Genomic DNA, 26,155 nt, shown 5'->3' on the forward strand with positions numbered 1-26,155 from the left:
TGTGGAGTGGGAAGGATGACAGCAGGCCCCAGACGGTCACTAGACATCTCCTGACTTGGCATTTTGTCAGTTTGAAAAGAACGCACTGTCGTCACTTTGTATGTCTCTGTGTGGATGCAAGTGGACATGTAATGGTTTGTAGAACTTTGTGTCCTGTCGTTTTGCATTTAGATCTAATTACAGCAAATTAATTCAAGTAATTTGTGTGCATGTCTGCCCTCGTGTGCAAACCCTGGACACCTTTGAAGGTTGTGGATTCTCAACTCTGACAAACTGTAAAACGGTGTCAGGCATGCTAATAAATACTACGCATGTCAGAGGTTTTTGACTTGGGTCTAAAGAACCATAGACTGAAAAGCATTGCCTCAACAAACACTGGACTCCAAATAGAACCAGGTGGAGTGTAGCTTCATGATGAGCCTGCTTGTATGTGGGTGACTGTCAACATTCAACACGTTCATGCATTATTTCCTTTGGGAAACGAAGCAGTTTAAAAAAAAATAAAACAGACTGGTTCTCCACATTGCCAATTTCAGATGAACCTATGCCGGCAATGGGAGTGAGAGGAACCAGTGATCATCCATCACTCACTCTCAGGGTTGATTGGTCACATCTGTGGAGGTGGGAAGATGGACTGTCCCTTTGCACAGAGGAGATGCTTCTGTGTGGTGAAGGGGGGGTGCTGGAGCAGGGAGCCGAAAGCCAAGAGAGGTTAAAAAAGGGACTGAGTCTCTTTTGTTTGGAGCTGGCTGCATCTGTCACTGTAATGCTCTTTATACAAGAGTGGAAGCCTATATTCCTGCTTGGCATGGGGCACTTGTGCTCAAAAACCTCGACTCTGCTCAGCCACTGTCATAGGCCTGTTTTGCAGCGGTCTCTGAACCAGATACCAGTTGTGGACTAAAGCCACCAAAGGCATGTTATTTGTGGCAGCGGTGTCCCAGCTATCCGTCTGCCTCCTCTCAGGGAGAAGCAGAACATAGTCTGCCGGGTTCCCTCAGAGATGACTGCTGTCTCCTAAATAATTTAGTGCAGCCACAGAAAGCTCAGAGTGGTGAAGGACAGAGGCACTTGCCGAGCAAAACTTATGGTACTGTATCTGCCAGCTTGATAAACCCACTGACCTTCTGTTCCCTCATTGGAGTTGTTGTTATAGGAAGAAAAAGGTGTTTTACACAGCTGTGTGTGTGTGAGTGTGTGAGTGTGTGCGTGCGTGCATTCGCCACACTGAATAAGCTGGTTTGTTTCACACAAATAACTTAATGTAAGTTTCAAATACAATCAGTTAAAAACTTTGAAACACTGTAAAATGAAAGCCAATGAAAGCCCTTTTGTCCCCCAAAAAGTTTGTTTACCATTTGACTTGTGCAACCAGAGGATTAGGCAGGGCACGTGTTAAGCATGTAGAAAATGTAAAGGGCCGCAGTGTGGATATAGATATGATGCATTTACGCCTACATTCTTCAGTATGAGAATGTACAAAGACACAGATGATCAGAATAAGCTAAGCAAAGTTAATCAAGATGCTGGAAGTCTAGATTTTGAAGCTGTTATTCTAAATTCTGAATACTATGTGTTAGAGTGTCAGTTAAGAAGCGGGTCAATGAGGCCCCACACCTTTTATATAGATCAAGAGAGCATTACAGCCTTAGGTTGAAAATGCCCAGTATCATACTTTATAAATAATCTGATTCATTCTCATTTTGCTCAAAGGCTCAGTGGGGGGAAAAAATGAGGTAAATCAATTAACAGATGCAGGAAATGGAGCATGTAATATAGACAAACTACTGTCATCAAAGTGAAGAAATTAACAAATGCTTAAAGCAGTTTAGCAGGTGATGATGTACATCTGGTGACAAATATGTTTGCGCACAGCATAAACATACTCATTAGCCTTTCTGCCATGTGTACAGTATCAAAGGAAGTGGGTGCGTTGTTGTTTCCACTTGTGTCAACGTGGGGTTCCGGTATTGATCACATTGGGAGCTGCAATTTGATTTACTGTATGTGCTCCTGGGGCCGAGCTCATTTTTAATACTTACAGATGTACTCTGACATTTTGGAGAATGTCCTTCGTTGCTTTGTTGGAAGGACTTTCGAAATGAGAGAACTGATATAATTTCCTTGCTGATGAACGTGAGGATGCAGCCAGTAGCAGGTTAGCTTAGCATGTTGACTGGAAACAGAACTGTGACCAGTTGCCAGGCAACAAAAAAAATTGCCAAGCAATACATTAAAACATTTTATAAATGTCCTTTATCCTATAGATAGTTCCTCATTTTTAAAGGTGTTACTTGCTAATTCAAGACATTTGCAGTGCTGAAGTAGATTTCTTACCTTCACATAGAACGAGGTCTTGTCTGTTATCATGACAAGGTAGGACAGCTCCAGCTACACTGTTATGAATGTTCTCGTTTGTTTTTTACATGAATATTTCGATATCAGTTACAATGTTAGAAACCAAACAATGAAGCGACAGACAGAACAGTGGGTAGATGGATGGATGGATGGATGGACTATGTTCTATAAATGGAAATTCCAAGTTGTAGAAATCTTACATAATTTCCAATCTCTTGGCACTGCTCGTTACCGCACAAGTCGGGATGTTGCTTTATTCCATCTTGTTACCTCAGGTTGATCTCCATAATAAAAGATATTTTGATTGCAATAGCATTTTATCAGTACAATGAAAATGGATTTTTTTCAAAAAGAGAGAGAAGGTATAAATATGTAGACACGTACTTGTTACAGATCCCTGCAGTGTCTGATTTGTGCCTGTCTAGAGATTTACATTCTGCTCCTCTGATTGCATGTCAGCGGGTGTATCAAAGGATCAAAATGATATAAAAACAAAAATAATGGGGACTGAGATTAGGGCTAGAGTCACAAAAAGCGGCAAGCATTACATTTGAGGACACTGTTGTCTTTGTGGATCATTTCGGTGCAGGTTAACTGACGGCGTCATGAAGCATGAGCCGCTTTATGTCTCTGGCCTTGTAGAAATATAAAAAGCGGCATACATTCATAGCCTGTACGTCTCTCTGCTAACTGATCACCTCCCTAATCCTGGATAGGTCCTTTAAGGGAACAGTCGATCTTTCATGGCTGTCTCTTTATTCATTAAACGCAGTGTCAATCTCGTCAGTGTGCAACCTTTGACATTAATTCTGATATTGAAATGGCCTCACCTCTTTGCAACCCGCACCCGGCCTCCTACCCGTAATCCCACAACAATGAAGAAAATCATGTTAATGCACCGAGAAGCTGGAGGCCTGCTCTTGCCATATGAAAGCCGAGGCGGAGGGATGGCTATCATTTGCATGCTAATGGTGTTGGACACGATGAGAATGGGGCCGGTGAAGGGGGCTGCGCTGAGCTGCTGGTTGAGGAGTTTTGGGTTGTTTTTTTGGTTTTTTTTGTGCCATGCAGCACATTGCAGTGCCTACAGCGCTGCAGAGTAGAAAAACCATCTGCTGGTCCTCATGTGGTCCAGCCAGCAAGGCCATTTACACACTGCTTAATCAGACGTGTCTGTTGGACGCTCCTCCTCCACCTCCTCTCCTCTGGCGCTCACACACACGCACCGCCAGGCCTCTTTTCAAACACAAATTAGGCTGTCTCATTTCCTGCTGCTGAGCTGCTGGTTTCATGCACCTGGTCTGGGTCCACATCAAATATCATGTCGTTTGGAGATTCTGCTTGTCCGCTGTCAGCATTATTAGTGCTGCAGCTATGGTCTGTAGAAATCCATATGTGCTTTTTGCTTGGATAGATGTTTTCGACGAACTTCGTTGGTTTTATTAACGTGTTCCTGATAGCAGGATTCAAAGCTAGAATATAACGAGGATCTTTTGTGCTCCGCTCAGACTCACACAGAATGTTGTGTAGGTGTAATGTCCTCTATTTAGATGCAATTCAAAGGTCGGTGTGGGTGTGCTGTAACTTAGCTACCCAGAGAAAAATAAGAAAAAGCCCTAATAATAGCCAAACAACCATGACTGAAGTACACTGGTAGCAGCACCAACCACCTGTGAAACAAACAATCACTGTGTGGTTGGGCGGCAAACAAAACTAAGTGGCATTTAGCAAACTGCAGAAAGTACAAAAATGAGTCTTTGTAAATGTACCAGTTTTTTCTTTCCTTTTTGTACTTCACTTCAAGGATGAGGCATTTTTGTGGCCCGTATTTTCTTTCAAGATCTCTGCACACAGTAATGCATCCACAAAGCCTGTCCTCGGGTGTCATAATGGTCCAAAATCTCTTAATGCAATAATTCCCCTGAAACCAATGTTTTTTTTTAATGGTTGACAGGCAGGGAGCACATAGATTTAGAAAGCTTATGTCCCATATTTTCTTTCAGCCCTATCTGCTCGAGGCAATCTGGGTCCGGCGCTGGCCTAGTTCTAGCCCACTATTTTGGGCAACCCTTTAGAAAGTATTAAACAGAGAACAATGCCATTTTTGAGTGGCAGCTTTATAAAATACTCTCAGAGATGAGAGACACATCTGTGCAAAGTGCTGCGGGAGAGGACCATCAATCATGTGAATGTAGACTCTGATACTAATCAGCCCTCCGCTGGTTCAGAGAGAGAGGAAATAGACTTTTATGATGTTGAAGCCCCTTAATGTCAAATCTGCAAAGTCTCTGTAATTTCATCATTGATGCAATTTAAAATACCACATTATGTTTGGTTTCAGAGTTTAAATAGTTGTAAAACAAAAAACAAAACAAACAACTCTGGCCACCTGCTTTTATTTATGCATCAGGTGGATGTCGTTGCACTCGCCTCTCAAAACAGGATATGTTTTCTCCAGTGGTAGTTTGTTTGTGTCCATACTGGGCCACAAGCGGCAGGGTTATGGCAGGACTGTGTATGAAACTTTGCAAAATTTACAGTTACAGGCTTGTCTACTAAGAAAAAGCAGTTCCCTACCTTCAGGTATGGCAATCCAGAAAAGAAAACATTTCACCAAGTGCTTATCAGTTGACTTATTGAGGGAGATCATTGCGTCCTGATCATTATTAAGACATGATCTTTGTCCTTTATATTTATATATTATAACGTAATTGAGGGAGACAATTACATTTAATGTACATTAGTATTTGAAATAAATACAATTGTTCCATTCATTTCCAAGTCACTATGTTCCATACAAAGCAGATGGGGAGAGGCCCCTGATGAAGAAGCTCAAAGGAGATCAGCATCTGTTGCCATGGAGACGCTCCCTGCTCAGTGTTTCACAGAGTGATGTTGCTCCCTGATAGCTAGTTAGCACCCACATGAGCCAGCAGCTATCATGCCAGCAATGCTTTAACTCAGTTCCACAAACAAATGTGGTGTTTCACCCAGTCTAGTTTTGAGGACGTGTCGCTGGCTGACGATGGCGGTCCTCCTCCTCCTCACCCTATTAACCTTCAGCATGTCAGGCTCCCTCTCATGCGCCACTCATCTCACCAACAGTTTAGCCTCTGGTCCGTCCATCTTCTCCTCCTCTATCTGGGTCATTGCGCTGAGATGTTGCCTCTCATTTAAAGGGCCATAAATTTCCCTTTGCATCGTTCTGAAAACAAATTGCTATGCTGTTTTCCCAATTGATCTCTCTTTATTCAAATGAATTCAAATCTTTGAGGAAGCATGAACATAAAATTGATTTGACGTGAATTTTCAAATGTCTGATGCACACAGTGTTAATACTTTCCAGAGGATTAATTAAAAAAATGTATTGGCTGGAGAAACAAGACAAATGAGTGAAAACCCAAATCCCCCCTTTTATGGTCAATAGTCTCATAAATTATTCAGGATCTGAAGTGGTAACAAAAAAAAGAAAAAACAAGTCTCTTTGACGTCAAAGTCATTTTCTATAAGTCTCTTCTGTCAAAATAAATCAAGTCCACTGTCAACTGTCAACAATACTTTTACTCTTTGGCCTAACAAAGCTTCCCACAAGAGAGAACAACATGCTTGTTTGTATACAGAATTTTAAAAGAAAACACATCTGCCTCCTTCAGATACCTGCAAAGTTTGTCTTGTTTTTAGAATAGAATAAAATTCATGGGAGAAAACGGTTAATGTGTTCAAATTAACTTCACTGACTTTCAAGTGTGAAAGCTTGTGTAGGCCTTCCCATCATCCTCTGGCTCTTTGATGTGATTAAGATGGATTCAGACTCTCACTCAGCACTCAAAAACACACAATTGGCTTGAATGAAAGGAAATTGTCCTGACCTTGAAACAGCAGAAAACTATGCAGACAATAGAGTTCTTTCAATCTGCGAATGATTGGCCTAGATGTTAACTAATTCCGTTGATTCTTTATTGATGCAGATTCATTTATCTGGTGAAGGGAGTCTTATATTAAATATAAAGAGTTTATCGCCAATTCCATGAGCAAAATGATAATTTATCTTTCGTCCACTCACAAAATCATAAAGACAAGTTTCGTGGAACAAAGACTACTAATTACATTAATATATACCGGTGAGTCATTCTGCCACCACATAAAGGAGCCCACTCACCAGTGTTTCACGAGGAGTAGTGAAGGCATGAATCACCTCGTAGCTTTAAGCAATGAAAAGTGAACACTTTCAAATACAGGCCAGTCCATCAACGCTGGAGCTTAAAGCTGAAAAATCTATGCTCTGTTTCTAAGAGGCAAAAGTGCTTGAAATCTATTTCAAAGACGAGGGCAGACACTGACGAAAAAAGTAATGAATATTTTACAGGCAGGAAGAGCAGAGCTGCTCTCCAGGTGACACTCGTGTTTATAGACCTTATCAGAAACCCATCACCCACAGAGCACAGCCAAGGCGAAGCCATGTGTCTGATTGTTTATCATCAGTCTGCCGGTGGGCTCCCCTGTTACCTGTTTGCAGTGGGCCAATCAAGGGACACTGTGCTGTAAATTCAATATGTATGACCTTTTGGAAAGGAAATGAGTAGCTGCTGCTGAGATTTACCTTTGAATCTTTTACCATAGGAGGAAACTGTATGCCAGCAGTGGTGCTGACTCCCTGCAGAAAGCTGATATGCCTTTCCATGTGAACTGTCAAATAATAAATGAGATTAACCCTTTTACTTCCAAGTTATTCCCATAATCTTTCAAATCCTATTTTTGAAAGCGCATTGCTACACTCTGTCCGATAGCATTTATATACATCTATAATTACATACCTTCCACTTTTATTTCCAAGTTTGAGGCTCTGGGTCTCTTTTGGATTATAATTAGGCTGTGCAGCCTTAAGCAAAGTGCAGTTGCACAGCATGATATATGACATACCAGTGAACTCTTTCTCGTTAGATTTTAGCCTTACTTTCAGAATTTCACCCATTTTTTTTTTTTGGGGGGGGGGGTAACTTTGTATGTTTTTAATGTACCAGATATACTGTACAATAGCTTTGAAGAGAGTTTGTGTATATCTAGATTTGTGTATGTGCACCTGTAATTCGATTTGTAAAATACATACTTAGATTTGCATGCACGGGGTGCACAGTGCATGCTTGTATGTGCAGAGCAGGATTTGTGGGGGCATACCTAGATTTCTGCAAGCCTGGAAGGATCTGCAAGAGTATCTGTCCTCACCTCCATCTCAGGCGAACCTCTTTCCCACTTTGTTCTTAAGTGGATTTTTGCTTTCCTTATGTGACAGAGATTTGAGTGTACCTAGGATTTTTTATTTATTTTTTGCTCTTAGTCTAGACTTGCAGGTTGACTTATGTAGTTGTAGGTCCTATCAACATCCCGTAGTGGCGTGCTTCAAATCACTGAGCACAACTGCTCTGTAGTGATATGAAAGCTGTTTCAATAAGGTCATACAGTGCGTACAAAAATGCAAGACAAAGAAAAGCCTGCCAGTCTAATTGAGGGCATACAAAACCAGTAGTAATGCACAATTCTCTGTTGGCAGGAGTGAAATCCACTTATGAAAGGCAGTCAACTGAGAGGCCTGCCTGAGGTGGAGATGAGGTGCATGACAGCCATTTACAGTTCTGTTTGTGGATGCACAAATTACAGTACACATACAAATCATAATAACAACACATGCGCGCGTGCACGCACGCGCTGCAAGTCACTCTGCTGCAGAAATAGAAATGTTATTTGTGGAGGCATCAATGTAATCCCTGTGTGTTGTTCCTAAAAGAAATGACAGTGTTGTCTAAAGATTTAAAGTAAAGTAAACACTCACCAGTCACTTTGTTCAGTCCACGTGTTCAAAATAATGTGTGTCAGTAGAACTACTCTGCTATGAATTCATTCCGAAAGTGAAAATGTCCACGACTGTGCCGGATCATCCCAGAATTTCAAATGAACTAAATGCTGGTTGATTGATTAGTGTTTCTTATCATTTAATATTCTCTGCAGCTTGGAAAGTTGTAATGACAAAAATCACCATTTCCTGGTTGGGAGAGTTTACATGACAACCAGAAAAGGTCAGTGAGTTTGACACATGGGAATAAAAAACAAATAAGGTGTCATCACCAGTATCGTGATTCTGCTTGTCCGCTGTCAGTATCCGTGACCCTATAATAAAGCAGTATACATAAAGATGAATGGATGATTAATTAAGAAATGCTACTTCTCATCGAGATGCAAAAATGTTGAAGTCATTTTATCTTCTGTGGGATCTAAGAAACCAAGTGGGAACTTCCCAGTAAGAGCGTGTTTACATGTATTTTTCCCACTTTCCAGTCACTGACGAATCCCAGCATGAAGTAGTAAAGACTGAGGGGTTGTTTGGGTTCAAAAAACTAAAAACAAAAAACAAAAAGTGAGATTATTTTTAGATTTTGCAGTAAATCCCAGTCATGTAAACATGCTGTCAGACACATATAAAAGGTGAAGGTAATAAGCAAACTATATTATCCATCCACCCATCATTCTTCTATACCACTTATCCTGTTCAGGGTTGCAAGGCGCTGAAGCCGATCCCAGCTTACTATGGGTGAGGGCAAACACAGAGGTAGACAACCACACGCACTTTATTTGTTCAGAACTGCTATTTTTCTGATGTTCCTCTAGTTTAATGGTGGCTGATTTTAGAACATGATAATGTAAAGTGTCTTTGAGTATCTCGAAACGTGCTATACAAATAACGTTCTGCTTGTCTTCTCTTGTCACCCTTGAGAGGAAAAAGGTAATTGTGTGACAATAAAAGCAAACCTCCTTCGAGAGTTAACATGTTGGTACATAAATGAACAGGAGGAAAAAATGGAACGGCGTCTCTCAGCAGCTTGTGTGACTCGGGCTGTTGCAGCCCTACGTGTGAAGCAGTCCTTGAGCAAGGGCATTTCTTGATTTGGTGTGTAACTTCTCGTGTGTGTCTATGTGCTGGCACTGCTCAAGGTGCCTGCCATTTGAATGACTTTGCTGTGGGGGTATTAACAGTCGCAGTGATCTCCTCATGAAATCTGTCTGGAAAAAAAAATAAATAAATAAAAGGAAATTATTTGGAAATGTTGAACTCCACACACTCCTGTGTGTCTGCGCAGAAAGGAACGCACATACGGAGTCCCTCCTAAGACTTTGCACGCGCTTGCATCATCATGCTTTAATTGAGCTTCTTCTGCTCTTCCCTGTCGCTGCACTCCCTCCATGCATAATCTTGAGATTTTTGCTTCTCTCCACTCTCCTCGGCTCCCACTCTGTGTTGTCGGCTCTCAAGCATTCAATCGCACGTTACTCCTCTTCATCACCGAGCAGCATGGTGAATGTACATCTATATGAACTGAATTAGCATTTCAACCCAGCCTTGGGTTTCTCTCTGCAGTGGCAGAGTACAAAGAATCAATAGACAATGCAGGGGGAAAGAGAAGCATGGAGAAATCAATCTTGGCTTGCAGTCAAGGTGAGACAGGCGATGGCAAAGCCGCTCATAAAACCAACAGCTCGACAAATTTCAAAGAAAACTTTTTGTGTAAAAAAACCCGACAGATTTTAGATCCGACTTATTGTTGCTGATCATTGACGCAAAGCTTGAATGTTAAAGGTGAAATAAAAAAAAAAACTTGAATCAAACCAATGCTTCTTACAAAACTCAGCCACGGGTCAAACCTTAATTGTGTTCATTCTCACTTCTCACGCCGCAACCTGTTCACTCTGGCTTTAGTGTTTTCCTCTGTCTGCCCTTAAAACATGTCTTCTTTATTTGTTCAACACCGAGTGAAGCGAGGTGTCAAAGACAGAAAGAGGAGAAACATTCCTCCCGACATTTAGGAGACAACCATAGCTAAAGTGGTGTTCTGAATCCACCTCGTCTCTAGAGAGCATTACTCATCTGAGTGTCATGTGGAGGACGCTTGGAAAGCCTTTCAAAGGAGATTTAATTTCTTTTTGTAACAGAATATGTCCACAGTAGATAAACCAAGACAGAAAAATTTTTATTTCATTAGGATTTATTCATATGAAAATAATATAACAGTAATAAGAACATAAGTCATGTTTCAAACCGTGTTAAGACGGACTGTGTTCGGTGTAATGTTAAGAGTGTCCCTGAATTTAAAAATGCCTCAAATTGTATCTACCAATACAGGCTTTGCTCTTCTTCTTCTTCTTTTCTTTTTTTTTTAATAATCTGATTCACGTGTTTTATTTTGACATGAGGGACATTGGCAAATTAATGCAGTCATGCATAATGACTTGTTTAAAAAACATCTAGTGCTTGTAGCATTGCAGTAATACATATTTGTGAAAACGTCAGTGACTTTGCATATAACTCATTAAAAATAACTTTTTAGACATAAAAAAAAAAAGACCCAGCCCAGCTTACTTTTCTAACTGACTAATAAAGGACTGTCCCTTGTTTCTTATTAAATCATGTCAATCACATCACAACATGTATTCAGCATCCTATCTTGTACTCTAATCCTCTTTTTTAAAGGTGCATTAAGTGACAAGTTCTGCCCCACAGCACAAACAAAATAACAGTGACTTTCTAGTCTAGCCTAACCTGAACATTTTTCCCAAACTCCCCTTTCATGAATAGATAATTCACTCTTGACAGCCCCAAAAGTAGATAATGCAGTTTTATTATTATATAAGCTTATATGTATACATTAGATATATTCCCACTGTGTTATATGCCATACTGATTTCTAGTGTGACTACATTACTCCACAATTCGTCACCGTCTACTGTAAGCCAGAGACTTGTCCGTCCTCTTTAATTTGTTGGCTGCTAATAGAGGTCACTCCAAGTCCTGTTTTATTTAATTCCCCGTTTAACCTCAAAGAGCTCGGCAGTTCAGTACAGCTTGACCAGAAACGGTGGTCAGGATAACATGTTAATGTCTGATAAGTGGTTTCAGAAGGTATCAGAGGAACCTCGGTCCTCACTGGCAGGTACGGTATAGAAATGTGCTTCTGTGTAATCCTTGATTGTCAAACACTGATCTGCCTGCCAACTGCCTGTGATGGTGTGAGTAAAGTGCAGACAAACTGTGGGCCAGTAATCTTTTTTTTTTTTTTTTTTTGTAAATGTGATAAAAGCAGGCGTGTCCCAGCAGCTCAGAGCTGAGTAATTAACAGGTTAGAAGGCTGATGTGCTTTAGGCCCCGGAGAGGTAGCTGGCCTTGTAGTTATTATCATGAAGTGTCAAAAAATACCAGAGAAGAAGGAATGGCATGCTCTGATGCCACTTCAAATCTGAATTCGCCTACAGAGTAACGGGTTGACGCTAAGAATTGCCTAACTGCTCATTATCATCATGAAACATACTGAAAACTCCTTCCTCCATATATAATTTAGCTCCTGTAATGTACGTCTAAAGGCAAGTGCCACAAAAAAGCCTTGGGTTTCTCCCCACACTTCACTGCATAACCATGTAGAGAAGGTATTTTTGGTCCCGCTGTGCATGTACTTGATGTTCTTGTGCTTCGTCGTTTATTGTAATAAGTTCTAGAGGTGGACTCCATGCAGGGGAAGTGGACAGAAGAGAGGCTGTAAGAGACTGTGGGTGCACGTCCCTCGGCCACCTGTAGGAAAAACAACTCAAAGCAAGCCGACAAAGCCCTGCTGCTGCATCCAAAGGGACGTTGTTTTATATATTGGTCGATGTGAAACAAATCCTCCGCCGCTGTTCTCAGGAATGCTATTCTGCTCCATAGATCATACCATAGGTGGCCACGCTGAGGCCCGGTTTGTTAAACAGTTGTTTCAATCTTTTCAATGATCTCTATCATGGACTTGGAGGGAGAGAGCAGAGAGCAGTCATCCTGATCCCAGAGGCTGCCGGGGCTGGAGTTCCCATCAGTGCTTAACTCATCGTCTTCCTCTTCTTCGCTCTCCTCCTCACAGGACTCCAGGTAGTGCAGACCCAGTGCGTTGATGCCGGAGTCCTCGGAGCTGGACGGGGAAGAGCAGTGGTCCATTTTCGGGCCTTTTATTTTATCCACAGGAGAGAGGTGTTTGTGTTCACTGTACACCTGCTGGGCTGGCTGTGCCGGCGCAGGGGTCTGCTGGGGTGGCGGTGCCGGTGCCGGCTTGACCAGTGGCCGAGGCTGACAAGGATTCTGGAGGATCTGAGGTGTGGCGGGCGGGGGAGGGGTGGGAGGACGAGGCGGCTCAGGTAAGGGAGGCGGTGGACGCTGCACATAGCACATCTTCCCGTTGATGCGTTTGACGATGTAGTCGTCCACAAACAGGTCCGCGATGACGCAGTACTTGGGCGACTCCAAGTGAGGCGGGGACTGGAAGCAGGGGGCGAGTTTCAGGAAGCGCTCGGCCAGAGAGACGGACAGGTCGATGGTGTTACTGCACTCCGTACTCACAGGGGGCACCATTGTGCTGGGCAGCAGGCACACATTGGTCATGGGCTGGTAGACATACTTGCCTAAAGGAAACAAAAAGAAAAAAAAAAAGATATTATTTTGTGGCAAAAAATGCAGATCATTTTAAAGTTTTATGTAGATAAGAAATATTGCAATAGTTCAAGTGAGTTCCAGCCCTCTTATATGAAGTCTGTGCATTGTTAACTCGTGAGTGTCTTGCACAAGCATCTTCTGTATGACTCACATGATCACAGCATGTGAGGTCCATCGCATGACTTTATTCAGAATTCTGTAATGCAGGATGGAAGCCTTAGCTGAGACGTCACTTTGTTTTTATGCTACAAAAGCCTTAAACATGCTTCAGCCTGGCCTTTAATTAAAGAGGGCTTAATAGATTGATTCACCATTATACATTTATCCTTTATGGTATTGTTCTTTTAGCTGTGTTATTATTTCATCCATATTCACAAATGTTTCTCTTTCTTACAGTCCGGTTTAATCCACATTTAACCTCTCTTTTTCATAGTGTCAATTAATACTTGAACGGATTTTAATTACATTTCAATCCAGTCGCCTCTAATTTAGCAGGTAGACTTTTAATTGGATGTTTATGATTTGTAGAAATCAGAGAAATATAGTTTCATGCATACAGCATACACAAGTCATTGGGGTTTCCCCAGGACTTCCGTAATATGACAGAATTTAATGTGTCACAAACACATAGTAGTACCAACAAATATATGGAAAAGACCTGCCTGTTATTGAAAATTGAAATCACTTTCACCATAACTTAGCTATATGAAAGATGATCTACCAGTATGGGCTGACTGATTCTGTGAGACATGTGAAAGCAGTTGCATGCAGTTGTGTAACTGCAACAAAATAATCCTTCAAACCTACAACTTTAAAGAGTGATGTTACATTTCCAACCCAGTGTTTGGATTTTAGCCCTGCCACATTTCTGGTTACACTCTCATCAGGCAGCAGCTGTTTTTATTCAATCCATCCTCTATACCACCAGCTGTTTTCAATGAAAAGATATCTGAAAACCCCAGACACAGTCAGCCAGGTACCATTAGACAAATAGACAAAGTTTGGGACCGGCTGGTTTCGGAGCCTTGGGCAGCTTATGAGCCACAAACTTTTCACAGGAGACGGTCAAAACCAACACAAGAGATAACAGCACAGAAAATAAGCACATTAGTTGAGGAACATAATTCCTGATGTTCTTGTGTGGTTGATGCAACACATGTACATGCTAATAGACACACAAGACCAAAAATGAATTTCTCAAAAGGACATAGTAAGTGAAGTGTATCTCAGCAGCAGGAAATGTCTGCAGCTGAGATACCACTCAGAGATATGCTGTTATTCTGAGCACTATTTTGGTTATACTGTATGTTACCCTGCAAACACATTAAGCAGCCACAAATGTCACGTAGTGCAACAATTCAGCTTCAGATGAATGTAAATAATTATGGACTGATGGAGGGGGCTGAGCAAAATGTGGAACTCCTTCCTATAGAAAGCTGTCCGCCTCAACCCATCTCCCACAACCTTGAAAATGACCATGTGTCAGTTTCACCTTATCGCTGAATTGAATCGGTTTTTTTTTAAAATAACAAGTCTTTGTAAAAGCAGAACTTCAGACAGAGCTGACGCACTGGATCACATTGAACTGTACTAAATTAAATGACTCATGGGTGTGTTTTTGTTATCCTTATATTGCTATACTGTCAGTGATGACTGGAATCAACACTTCTCGTAACCATAACTCCTAAGACCATTAATCATATCTAAAGAAATATACTCACAATGTTGTCCCCAAGGACTTCTTCAGTATGACACAATAACACTCAAGATTCACCAGCATGCCAACGATTTGTAACATGCACTGTCAAAAACAAACTCTAATTGAAATATGAAGTAATTATGTGAAATGAGGGATGGTATTGGCCATTAAATCAAAAATAAATCCAACATATTTATCATATGAAAGTTAAACATTGATATATCATTATTCAATCTGTCTATAATAATAATAATAATAATAATAATAATAATAATAATAATAATAATAATGTGTATAAACATTCTTGGGAGGGTTAGTCTCTGCTGAGAACACCTTTTTTTGACTCATGTCTGTGAAAACCAATCATTTGTCCTTTCTTGCAGGAGGCAGCAATTTTCACATCACAAAGAACTTCGTGCTGCCAACGGCAAAAACACCTTTCTGTCCTGCCACCATCAGCTGCGCTGTAGCAGCAGATGGGGCGAAACATAGTTTACATTTTTATTCCATCCAACACGAGGCAGCAATCATTTCTGATCCTTCAGAGCTGATGCAAGACTCAATTCGAACATGATTAAATGGCATATTAGATGAAGGGCGTTCAACAAAGTTTACAGCTCCGAAATCATGATGTAGCACCGATTTACACCAACGTTACTGAGTCGCTGAATTACAATGGTGTGATTTATAGTGTCACATAAATTCACAATGAGATAACAGCCATAATTTTCTGCTGGAGAGTGGCCATGTGTTCAAATACACATTTTCTAACACCCTCTATGTGAGTGGTACCTCCCATTCTGGCAACTCATGCACAAAATAACTGCTCTCAAATCATTGTCTGCAGCCCACTTCCTCCAACTGTGAGCTCTGCTCTGCCTGGACAGTGCAGCTCAGATATGTTTAAGTGTGTGTGTGAGAGAGTGGGGATGGGTGATGACCAAAGATGACAGGTCCACGCATCGCTTCCGCTCACTCCCCGTGTCCTTGTCTTTTGTTTCACCGGCTGGGAGATCCATTCAATCACAATCATTTCCCAGGTTAGAGTGAAAACATCAAACACTTCAAAGTCGACGAGGGGCTCTCTTTGTGTTGCCGAGTGGACAAAGTGAGATTGTGGAGCTGAACAGACGCTTCTTTCACACACACATTTCGCTTAACAGATCAGCTGCGCAGCCATAGAATAATTTTAATGAAATTCATGTGAGCTGCTCATTATTAAAGGACACAGAAACCCATCGTCCACCCATTTAAGGCTGTGGCTGGAGCTTTATGTCTGAATCCTTTGTAAATAATGTCAACACCGAACACAGTAGCTAAAGCCGAGGGAGACAAAAGGGGGAAACAGTAGCTGTTTTCTGTTTAATGAGACAAACTCAATGGTCCATGTTGAGACTGAGATGAGCCCATTCAGGCAGACAAGATAGCAGCAACAAATGAGAGCTAAAGCTGTAGAAGCCGATGTGTTGACATTTAGTTTTTAGCATATTACACGTAATTGCATCCATCCATCTGGAGTTTCAAATACCAAGAGCAATACTGGGGGGACAGACAGATGCACAGTGCGACAACAAAATAGACAGACATATGGAGATAATACCACACCAACACCGGCTGCCTTCAGCAGCCTTGTAGAGGGAACACAGCCCGTCTGTAAATGTACAAGGTGTCTGCACTTCGTTAGAAATATTTCGTTTTCTGGGAGCCCCGGTGGACTGTGCGTTATGTATGTGTATTCATCTCACTTACAATAGTCTTGTAAAAAGAAAGAGGAGAGGCAAAGCATGCAAGTCTACCTTTCAATTCTCTTTGCAACAAAGGCGGACGACAACTATCCCTGAGAATTTCTATGAAGGCGAGGTTGTGACTCAGATCACAGAGCAGGTCGCGCGCTGTTCCCAACGCTGCCTGCCATGTGACGAATCATCCTCTGACAACGAACTCCCAGTTCGTCACAATGAAGGGCGAGCAGTCCGAGCACCTTACACAGCAGCTCTATGGCCATTAAAAGCAGGGGTTTTCACAATGTGGGAGGATGAACCCCACATCACAAAGCTTACACAACATTGCACCCACCCACAGGCTTCGTCTCATGCCAAGTTGTAGTGTTTAGTCGAATGTTTTTCACATTATAAAATATAATTGCTAACGGTGGCTGGGATCCAGTTGCAATAAAAGACAGAACTGCTCTGTTGCTAGATAGTCTGTTTATAGTCCACAACTGTCGACACTGTTACACTTATAGTTTTTTGACCATAATTTGTCTTTTTGATTTTTCTCCATTCCAATTTCTGATTTCAAAATGTGCGATTTATTACTCTTGATTGTTGAAAAAAAAAAAGTATAATAATGGAGATGAAATTATTATAAATAAGAAAACATTTGTACTCGAAATAAAGAAATCACCTTGAGCCTTAAGATTCTACCTGGAGGAACAATGGCTGACGTCCAGGAGATGGGCTTTATGAGACACATTGAACAAGTCTATTGAAAGTGAAGGCATGTGATTTCACATTGTTTTGGACATTCAATAAGAACGGAAACAAACACTTAAAGCCATTATACCCAATCTGTGCAGCTTCATTGGTATCGAGCTGTGTTCCACTCCCGGTGCTGCAGCTCCCACGTCACAACATCAACATCAACTTTGCTCTGTGTTTGTTTTTCAAGATATAAAGAGACTAAGTTTCCTCACAAAAAAAAAAAGATTTAACTGAATTAACTTCTCTTTCTTTCTAAATCTCGTGAAAAGAACAAAGCTCAGTTAAAACACCCTTTGTTGGCGTTTATCTGCCCATAAATGTAGAGTAGGACCTGGAGTGCTTTTGAGTTTTAATGCAGTATCAGAAATGTGTTGCAGACTGACAGTAAAAAGAGTAAATGTGTCATCAGCCAACAATAAAAATAAATAAATATACAGGACATGACACGATCACCTTTTGGTTAAGTTTAAGAAATGAACGATGGCACCCCTGAAAAAAAAGCCAAATAAAATACTTGCAGGTTGCCATGGAGACAATAACCAGTGTGCTGTTCACACTGATTTTAGTGGTATGATTATGACTGAGATCAGGAATTTACCTGAAGCTCATAAACATGTGCTTATTGATATCACTATGTGCATGATATACAGCAGTGTCTCAGTGACTGACGACAGCTCTGCCCAGACGCCTGATTATAAACTCAAGGTTAGAAATAGTTACTCTAATTGCTGGAAATATGACTTGTTTTGTTCAGAATGAGCTTGGTGGCGTAGCAACTTTTTCCATAAGTCGCACTTTTATGCCAGTGCCATTGTTTGTGTTTCAGGCTGAAGTTTCACCGGCACATGGAACAGCTATCAGGAACCAGGATAAGATGAATATATCTATAAGTGTGCGAGTGTCTGTAAGTGAGATACTTTGTCTCTTTGTGTTTGCCCTGTGATGGACTGCCGACCTGTCCAGGGTGTATCCTGCCTTTCACAAGATGTCAGCATCAATCCATCCTGGAAACCAGCTCCAACATGGACGAAAGGTTTTCAAAGGTGGATGATGGATGGAGGACTCGAAAACTGAGCAACACCCTGACCCTCTCAAACTAGACTTTCGCCCTCCTCACCTTATGTGCCACGACCTTGCTTCTCTCAAAATAAATATGACCACTGGGGGACCCCCATAAACCCTTCGGACCGTGGATGGTCTGTGGCGAAAACCTTCAGTTTGAACAAATTATATCTAAATTGAAGCTAAAAATGCACCAGTGTATTTACAGTATGTGATCAAGGTAATAAAGAAACACACCAGCTGCTCTAAAGCTGTGCTTCACTGGTGTGTTAAATAGTTTCTGAACACAGATGAAATAATAAATGAGGTAACAGGGAGATGCAAAACCCGTGACGATCTAAATCTAATCTGTGCATATGAGTGCAAGTTGTTCCTAACAAAAAAGTTTGCGGAGTCATTGCTTATTGAGACAAATCCAACGGAAAATGTTGTACTGTATGTGAAATAACAGCTTTAGTCATCTGTTTGGCATCAGTGTGCAATAATACAGAGATTATTTTCATTGCTTTCTTTCCTCATGATATAGTAAATGTCTGTCTATATTGAAATGCAAATATTTAATTTGCATTTTCTATTCTTTCTTGATATTACTTGTACTTCCATATCCTTTTTGGACACATTTTGTATTTGTGAAACTGACCGAAAGAGTAACGCAAAGAAACTCCACTATTGTACCTGTGCAATTGGCAATAAACAGCCATTCCTGTTTTTATTTTTTCGACAGGTAACTGGCCTAACTTACACAACAAGACAAGATACTGTAGCTGCATTCCTGTTCCAAACAAGGATTGACAGCAGAGAAAAACGTCAGCCATCTGTAGTCTCCGCGGTAAAAGTCAGATTGATTAGTCACCTCGCTGCACAAACACACGGCATGGTATCTTCTGACTTCTGCTGAGTGCTGCTTCAATCGACCAGCCAAAGGACATGTTGCGCTTGGAATGACTCGGCTGAAAAGACTTTCATCACCACACTATTAAAACTCGCTGAAAGCGAGAGTCACTGGTGACTGATGAAAGGCATTCTGGGACATGAATGAGCTGATTAGCTGGAGGAGTTGTAAACAGCATGAGACGAAAATAATTTTATGATTTTGCAGTGAAAATAAAGTGACACTTTGTTTCTTTGCTTCCATGGGGAGGGAACCTTGTAAAAAAGCAAACCAAAAAAACCCCAAAACATTTAAAATTCATAAATGGACGTCAACAATATTTAACTAATTATTATATTTGTTGGAACAAAACATTCGGAGAACAATATATACAGCAAAAAAAAAATGTTGGCAGAACACAAAGGTTCCAAAAGTTAGCAAGGAGAAGGAGACACTCATGGCTGGAAGGTAGAAACAGCTCGATCAAGAGGGAGTACCCCTGTTACTCCATCTTGTATGCCTCACTCTGCTCTCTCCTGGGCCCAACGCTGGCCACACAGTCTCTGCTTTAATACGAGAGGTAGAGTCTCTGGAAAGTGCTGCATACTCCCCATCAGTCCCTCCCTCACATTTTCACAGAGCTCCAACACCACACTGTTGAAATTCCCACATTGCTGTCGCTGTGCAGCTGGCCTGTTGTCGACAAGCTCAGTGTGTAGTCAAAATGAATGAACGTGGCTTGACTCACACAGATTATGTCACTTTATTTGTTGGCTTATATCAAAGCTTCACGAGGGACTGAATCATTAACAATCCCCTTCCAGTTGGATGTTGTGTATGTTTGAGCTGAGGTCAGCAGCATATATGAGCAGACTGGGACACTAAGAGCAACAAACTGGTTGAAAGCAGCATGTTGCATAAAAACAATTATATTAGCACATTATTGTCATTCTTCATAACGGCTGCTGAGCTCCGCTGGCTTTCTTAGTGTTCAAATCTATCCAACAAAGGGGCGGCAGTAAGAGAAACAACAGAAGTTTCAGGTTTCAGCCAAGAGGACGGTCTGACCCTGCGTCACGTGAAACTCCCTTCCTGTTTCCTGTCTCCAGAGGCAGAGGCTGTTCCTGATTTACACCCACTGCAGAATCCACTGTGTCGTCTGGAGCCACTGTGAAAAATACAAACCTACTGACTGTTCGGTTTGCGCAGACTAAACAGCTTCAGGAGAGTACTCAATTGACACTACAACGCCTTGAGTCTGGTCTCCACATCCTAACCTCCATTATTGAAGCAAAAGGAGGTGTAGATGCTGGATGCGGATGTCCCAGGCTGGTGTGGTTACACAAGGTCTGATGTTGTCTTGGGTCTTTGAGTTCAGCTCATGAAAAATGGGAGCAAAAACAAAAGTGTTGCATTTATGTTATTTGTCCAATGTAAGTTTATTTCTAGTTTTTTAATGGATAACCAGGTTTACACAGTCAAAGCGTTTAATTTTCTGAAAGGACTGATGAATGGTGATTATCAAAGACTTTGTTCTGTGGGCATATTTTGTAAAGCAACCAATTACTTGGTAAAATGTGATTGGACTTGATTTCTAACTACACATGCGCTCAGATGTGTTTATTTGGATAACAACATTTGCTGTTAAACTAAAAAAAAAAAACATGATAGCAATGTGCCCATGTCTCCCACCCTGACATTATGCTAATGTAACCATGAGCAGGGATGGAGAGTAAGTGACAGAAGTCGGGTAAGCTTACTTCATCTAAAGTCCACACTCCCACCCTGACATAGCCAACATCACAGGAAGCAATTTATCAAACTTCACACATTTCTCTCTGACCAATATACAATGTAAAAGACATGCAAAGCTGCACTCATCAAAATCACAATTTTATGTGTGAAATCAGTGAAATTCCCATTTAAGTCCTATCAATGAGAGACATATATTAATTTTCCCATTCCAAAATGAAGATTGAAAAAAGAATGTAGTTGCTACTCTCAATCATGCTGCCAATACCAGCCAAGTATTGATCTCTTCAACGATATGTGATGATCTTGTCTCACCATTGTGTGTTCTCAGCAGTGATCTACCAATGGTCTATTGACTGTTGTTGCTGTAGACATGAATGTTTCACAGCAGGAACTGCACAGACATGACTGAAATTCCAAATATTTCAGGATCCCATTAACCCACATTTACTCCACTGCACAAGATCCACCACCAGTCATTGTATAAACCGAACGCTCTGTATGCGCCCACACTAGTCACATTGTCTTGTTCGCATGGTGTTTGCGTGAAACAGAGGGCTGTAGAAAGATGAATAGTCAAGATTGCAAATCATTTCAAAATAGATGTGTGGTAACATGCATTTGTCATCCAACACGATGGAAAAAGTAGATAAAAGTTGGGGCAGCTTCCTGCCTTCGCAAAACTCATTGCAGCCCATTTCGGGGTGCTTTCACACTTCCCATTTTTTAGGTCAGCCTGGTAGAGTTTCTGGGATTGAGTTCAGTGGGGCCAGGTAAGTGTGAACACAGACATCAAACAGCCATACATCGAGACCATTCCGAAAAGATACACTCTCCACAGTCGCTCTCTGGTGTGAGTATGGTGTGAAAGCAACCACAAGTTGTCAGAAACTCAACCACAAGTTGTCAGAAACTCAACCACAAGTTGAAGCTATAAAAGCTCCCAAATGCATTTGTGGTTTGTTCGTGAGCACATCACAAATCAACAACGGGTGTGGAAAATGCCAGACCAACATTCACTGGCTAACTGATATATGTTTCAATATAACTTGGTAAACTCACAACAATGAAGAGTGATCTTTATGCCGTGTTCCGCAAACACCTCATTGAAACGGGCTTCAATCAGTTTTTTGCAACATGAAAAACAGAAACATAGACTGGAATATATCAAAGTGTGGCACTCAATAAAACATGGGAAGATGGCATATAAAATAGAAGAATCTATAGTGTGACCAAAGTGCAAAGTATCTAAGAAAAAACTGGTTGTTGCCATGAAAACATGGTGTTCCCCACTCAGTAGTCATACAAATGTAATGCATTGTTGGTGTTCCAATTGGCAATAGAGTGGCAAACGTAGATCTAAACATGATCTGTGCTAACTGAAATGTATGAAATTCACATTTTAGATCACACCAATTATGCATCCTGGTCTAAAAAGTGCAACAGAACAAATTTCCATACTTAGGAGCCATTATTAATTAAATAGATATGTACATTTTAAAGATAAAGAAAAGTCAACTAAATATAATGAGAGAGCTATTTACAGGGCCTATCCCTTGTAGCCCACAGAATCTTTTTTTCTTTCTTCTTTCTAAATCCTTCACACAGGTGCACTGAAAATCCTCAAATAAGAAGCTGAGATTTGTGTTCATGACAGTCAACTGCAACAACAGTCATGTTAGAATGTTTTTCAGCCCCAAAAATAGACCCAACACTATTTGTATGTTCAATAGGATTATAAAATAAAAGCCTGTGCCTCAGTCTCATTTCATAAATATATAAATTGCACTGCATTTCAGTTCCAGTCTCTGAAACGAAAAAAAAAAAAACCAAATAAACTATTGAATTTAGTATTAAAGTAATTACTGCTGCGGTTGGCCAGAAAAAAAAAACTGCTTTGCAAAACTGATAGCCTGACCTGTCTTTGGAGATTTGAGAAAAATAACAAGCAAAAAACAGAACTTGTTGAACTTTAGTGCTGCTGCTGCTCGGCATCTTTTGCTGACAGATCAGCAGTAAAAGTGATTGAAGTGCTGGAGTTCCAAAACATGAACGATCAATCAAAAGCATTCCCTCGGGCCACTGCTGACAATGAGTCGATCCTTTAATAATAGGTGATGTTTTTTATGATTCAGCACTGCAGTACATCGTGAAGTGGTCACCGAATCAATCAATACAGGGCAACAATGCTGTATTCAATAAACATCAATGTTTCTCCTCAAAAAGAGTTGCTGGCTACAGCGGCACAGTGTGACGGATGAAACCGCTGAGGCAGTCTGACAGAGAGATCCTCACTTGTCGTAGCTACAATGAGAGTACAAGTTCGACTTCTGAAAATTCAGAGCTGACAAGAGTACAAGCAGATGGACAAGCTTGTTCTGGACTCATTACGGACTTTGTTAATGAGTAATTCATTGCTCTGCTCAGTAATTGTAACCAGTTAGCAGAGGATAAAATGCGTGAAAAAAATATACCCAGGCCAGGTGGTTTCAATGCTGCTGTGAGCTCTCATCAGACATGACATATTGGCGGTGACACTAAACACAGCTAATTACGGCTAATGAGAGGCTTGGACTGATGTTTGTACCAGCTGGGAACATCGCCTCTACCTCCAGTTTTCTTCGTCTCTGCCAAAGGTTTCAATAAAGCAACATCTAAGTGGAAACTGGAAGGTTGTCAAAGAAATGAGCGCAGAAAAGAAAACGTTACAGAAAATGGCAGAAAGAAAGTACAGGAAGTCAGGAACACAGTCACAAGTGATTGGCTGACAAAACACCACAGGTAACAGGATTAATTTGTGTTTGAGAATTCAAATGTTGAGCAAAACCCTTACTACAGTGTGACCTTTTGCATTTGTTTTCCTAGGAACCTATTAAAAAATGTAATTAAAAAGGCAGTCTAGCAGGGCTCCCTGTGGTGAATGCACAATTACCAGCCTCAGAACAAGTTTATACTCCAGGCGACAGTCATAGGCAGGCTCAAAATGAAAACGTGATGAGATAAGGGTGTTACAACATTTCGCTCTTTTGCATCCAGTCTTATTATGCATCTCCAGAAAGACGTGTGTGAGCCGAGCCGAGCGGGGAGGCATCGCATGCAAAAGCACACTGGTATACTTTTCTCACTGGGTGCCCCGCTTCTGCCTGATTCAGCAGTCTAAGCTGGTTTATTTTCACTGTGGTGCCTGATTGTCCTGCGAGGCGAACCTGCAAATTGCAGAGGAAGGAGATGATAAGGTGAGAAGCTCCATTATGATGTGGCTGGTTTTTCTTCCCACAGCATAACAAATCTGTACAAAATGAGTACAAAAGGCCTCCATGTCTGTTTTGTGCATATTTCTTCAATGAAAATTCACAGGTGGAGCAAGCCTATACGTTTCCCAATGATGTAACACTGGCAGGGTTTTGCGTGGATTTGTGAATACCGGATGTGGCCTGTGATAAACACTGGAAGGAATTCTTCATTTCTATGCCACATCTGATATTCCAAATCGCTTGGCTGGTTCTGGACGGAGGCGGGCCTCTAAATCCAATGATTACATGGCAAAGATTACAATGTGACTTCTGCAGTTGCATACTATAAACCCAGAGTGAGTGCTGCAGAGGAGATGGTGATTGTGTTTTCCACTGATCTGAGGATTTTAAGGGCAGCCAGGGATGCGGATAAATTAGAGTAGCACAGAGATGCGGACATCCTGTCAGGTTCAGGCGCTGCCGCGGGGAATCCGGGGTGTGTTGAAGTGTCAGGTCGGGAAAGGTTTAAATTGAAAAAAAAAAAAAAGTGTGTGAGGGCACAAAGTGGAAAGAAAACGTTTTGAGTGCACTTCCCAGAACAGTCAAAGCAATGGTCGATATAAATGAAATCACTATGAGACTATTTAGTCCTGTTAATGTTTATTACCAAACATTTGCCTCATGATTGTGGCTGACTGTGTGATACTTTGCAAATTCACGACGGAATTGCATCTATAACTGAGAACACTTCCTTTAAGGGAAGAAGATGGATTCGTGTGTCATTTTATAGTCCACAAGTCTTCAGGGATAAGAAAAATACATTTTTAAAAATGTGGTAGTGAAGTACTTTCCTGCTTTACCTCCGTGTCTGCAGCACTCAGCCTCAAGCTGTTATTTAGTTCTGCCTACTGAAGAAGTGAATCTTTGAAAACGGGTCACACAGACATACTTATATATTTTTAATAGGCATAATATAATTAACAAATGTTACTAAAATTACTATACACTGGATTTCCCTAGGAAATCTTTTCATCTCTGGATAAATGAAAAATTAGGGGATTAGTTTTTAAAGCACAATCTGCATGTAAATGTTAAAAAAAGAAAAAAGGTGTGTTTTGCACTAGTTCTCTGGACTGAACTCTATCACTACAAGAACCTGATAGAATTTCATGGGTGACTTTGGACTTTCAATAGACTTGTAAGAGAGGAACAAGAGAAAAAACTGAGGGAGACTTGGCCTTTAAAAACAGAAATGAAAGTGATGAATCAGATGTGTGATGTAAGTGTCACCAGACTGTGGAACACCAGAGTCATGCAGTGTACAGGACACAATGAAGAACTGAGTAAATACAGAAACCATATCAACTATTTACACAAGGACGTCTGCCGGATGGTTTGACTCCAATCTGTGTAAATTTGAATAACAGTGATCCAGTTGGTATTGAATAACAGTGGCACTTCAAGATATTCTGAAGTGTAAACATATAGGATAGCAATAGCAAATGTTGGCATCGTGTGTGTCTTGGGAGGTAATATGATGTCCAACCTTTATTTATTTTTTTATTTTTTTCAAAAACCTTCATTCCTTTAGTTTATCAGTGAAACTATTGAAAATCGAGGCGACATTTGTGCGCCTTGGAAATTACTCCATGACTATGACGCTCCACATATTTCACAACCAACGACGATCAAGTGGATTTTCTGGAGCCACAAATAACTGTTAGACCGACTAAGAGAAACTTACAGTGACACCAGCCCAAGTGACAGCACCAGTGCAGCTTGAAGCACTTTCCGTGGCTGTGCGTCGCGCAGATGGAGAGCCCGTCGCAAGGCAGGAAGTCTGGTCTCCCTGCGCAGCTCTTGGCCAAAGCCTGCGCCTCATCCAACTTCTCACTCTTCGGACACTTATGTGCTCCCGAGGCGGCCATGCCAACATTTCCCGGATCCAAAACGCACGCAGCCTCGTCCGTGGAAACTACAACATGAACGCAAAGGGACGGATAGAGGAGTGGGAGGAAGGGAGGGGACGGGGAGGGTGGTCTACGGTCCACACGGCTTCGAGGGGAGCCTCGCAACTGGAAGACGCGGACGCGAAACGGGTCTCCGAATCCAGAGCGGCTCGGTCAGTTCTCAAACAAAGGACGGAAAAACATATCCGGTGGGAAGTACAGCAGCGTCAGTTAACTGTGGAGGGGGGGG

General features: G+C 41.3%; 1 protein-coding gene across 1 annotated transcript; it reads right to left on the reverse strand.

Annotated features, from left to right (window-relative positions):
• Positions 1-10,366: 10,366 nt before the first annotated feature.
• Positions 10,367-26,108, reverse strand: LOC308131841 (UPF0524 protein C3orf70 homolog B-like). Its single transcript, XM_080498709.1, has 2 exons — positions 25,701-26,108; positions 10,367-12,825 (listed from the first exon to the last, which is right to left on the reverse strand). The coding sequence occupies exons 1-2, from the start codon at positions 25,882-25,884 to the stop codon at positions 12,137-12,139; spliced, it is 873 nt and encodes a 290-aa protein (XP_080354835.1). The 5' UTR covers positions 25,885-26,108; the 3' UTR covers positions 10,367-12,136.
• Positions 26,109-26,155: the final 47 nt, after the last annotated feature.

The sequence above is a fragment of the Blennius ocellaris genome (genome assembly GCF_963422515.1).
Source record: "Blennius ocellaris genome assembly, chromosome: 6".
Taxonomy (NCBI): Eukaryota; Metazoa; Chordata; class Actinopteri; order Blenniiformes; family Blenniidae; genus Blennius; species Blennius ocellaris.

Excerpts from the sequence above, each read along its gene's own strand:
- LOC308131841 (XM_080498709.1), bottom strand. The coding sequence starts at position 25,884 with ATGGCCGCCTCGGGAGCACATAAGTGTCCGAAGAGTGAGAAGTTGGAT. Across the intron at positions 12,826-25,700 it reads TCACTTGGGCTGGTGTCACT|GCAAGTATGTCTACCAGCCC; the intron begins GTAAGTTTCTCT and ends TGTTTCCTTTAG.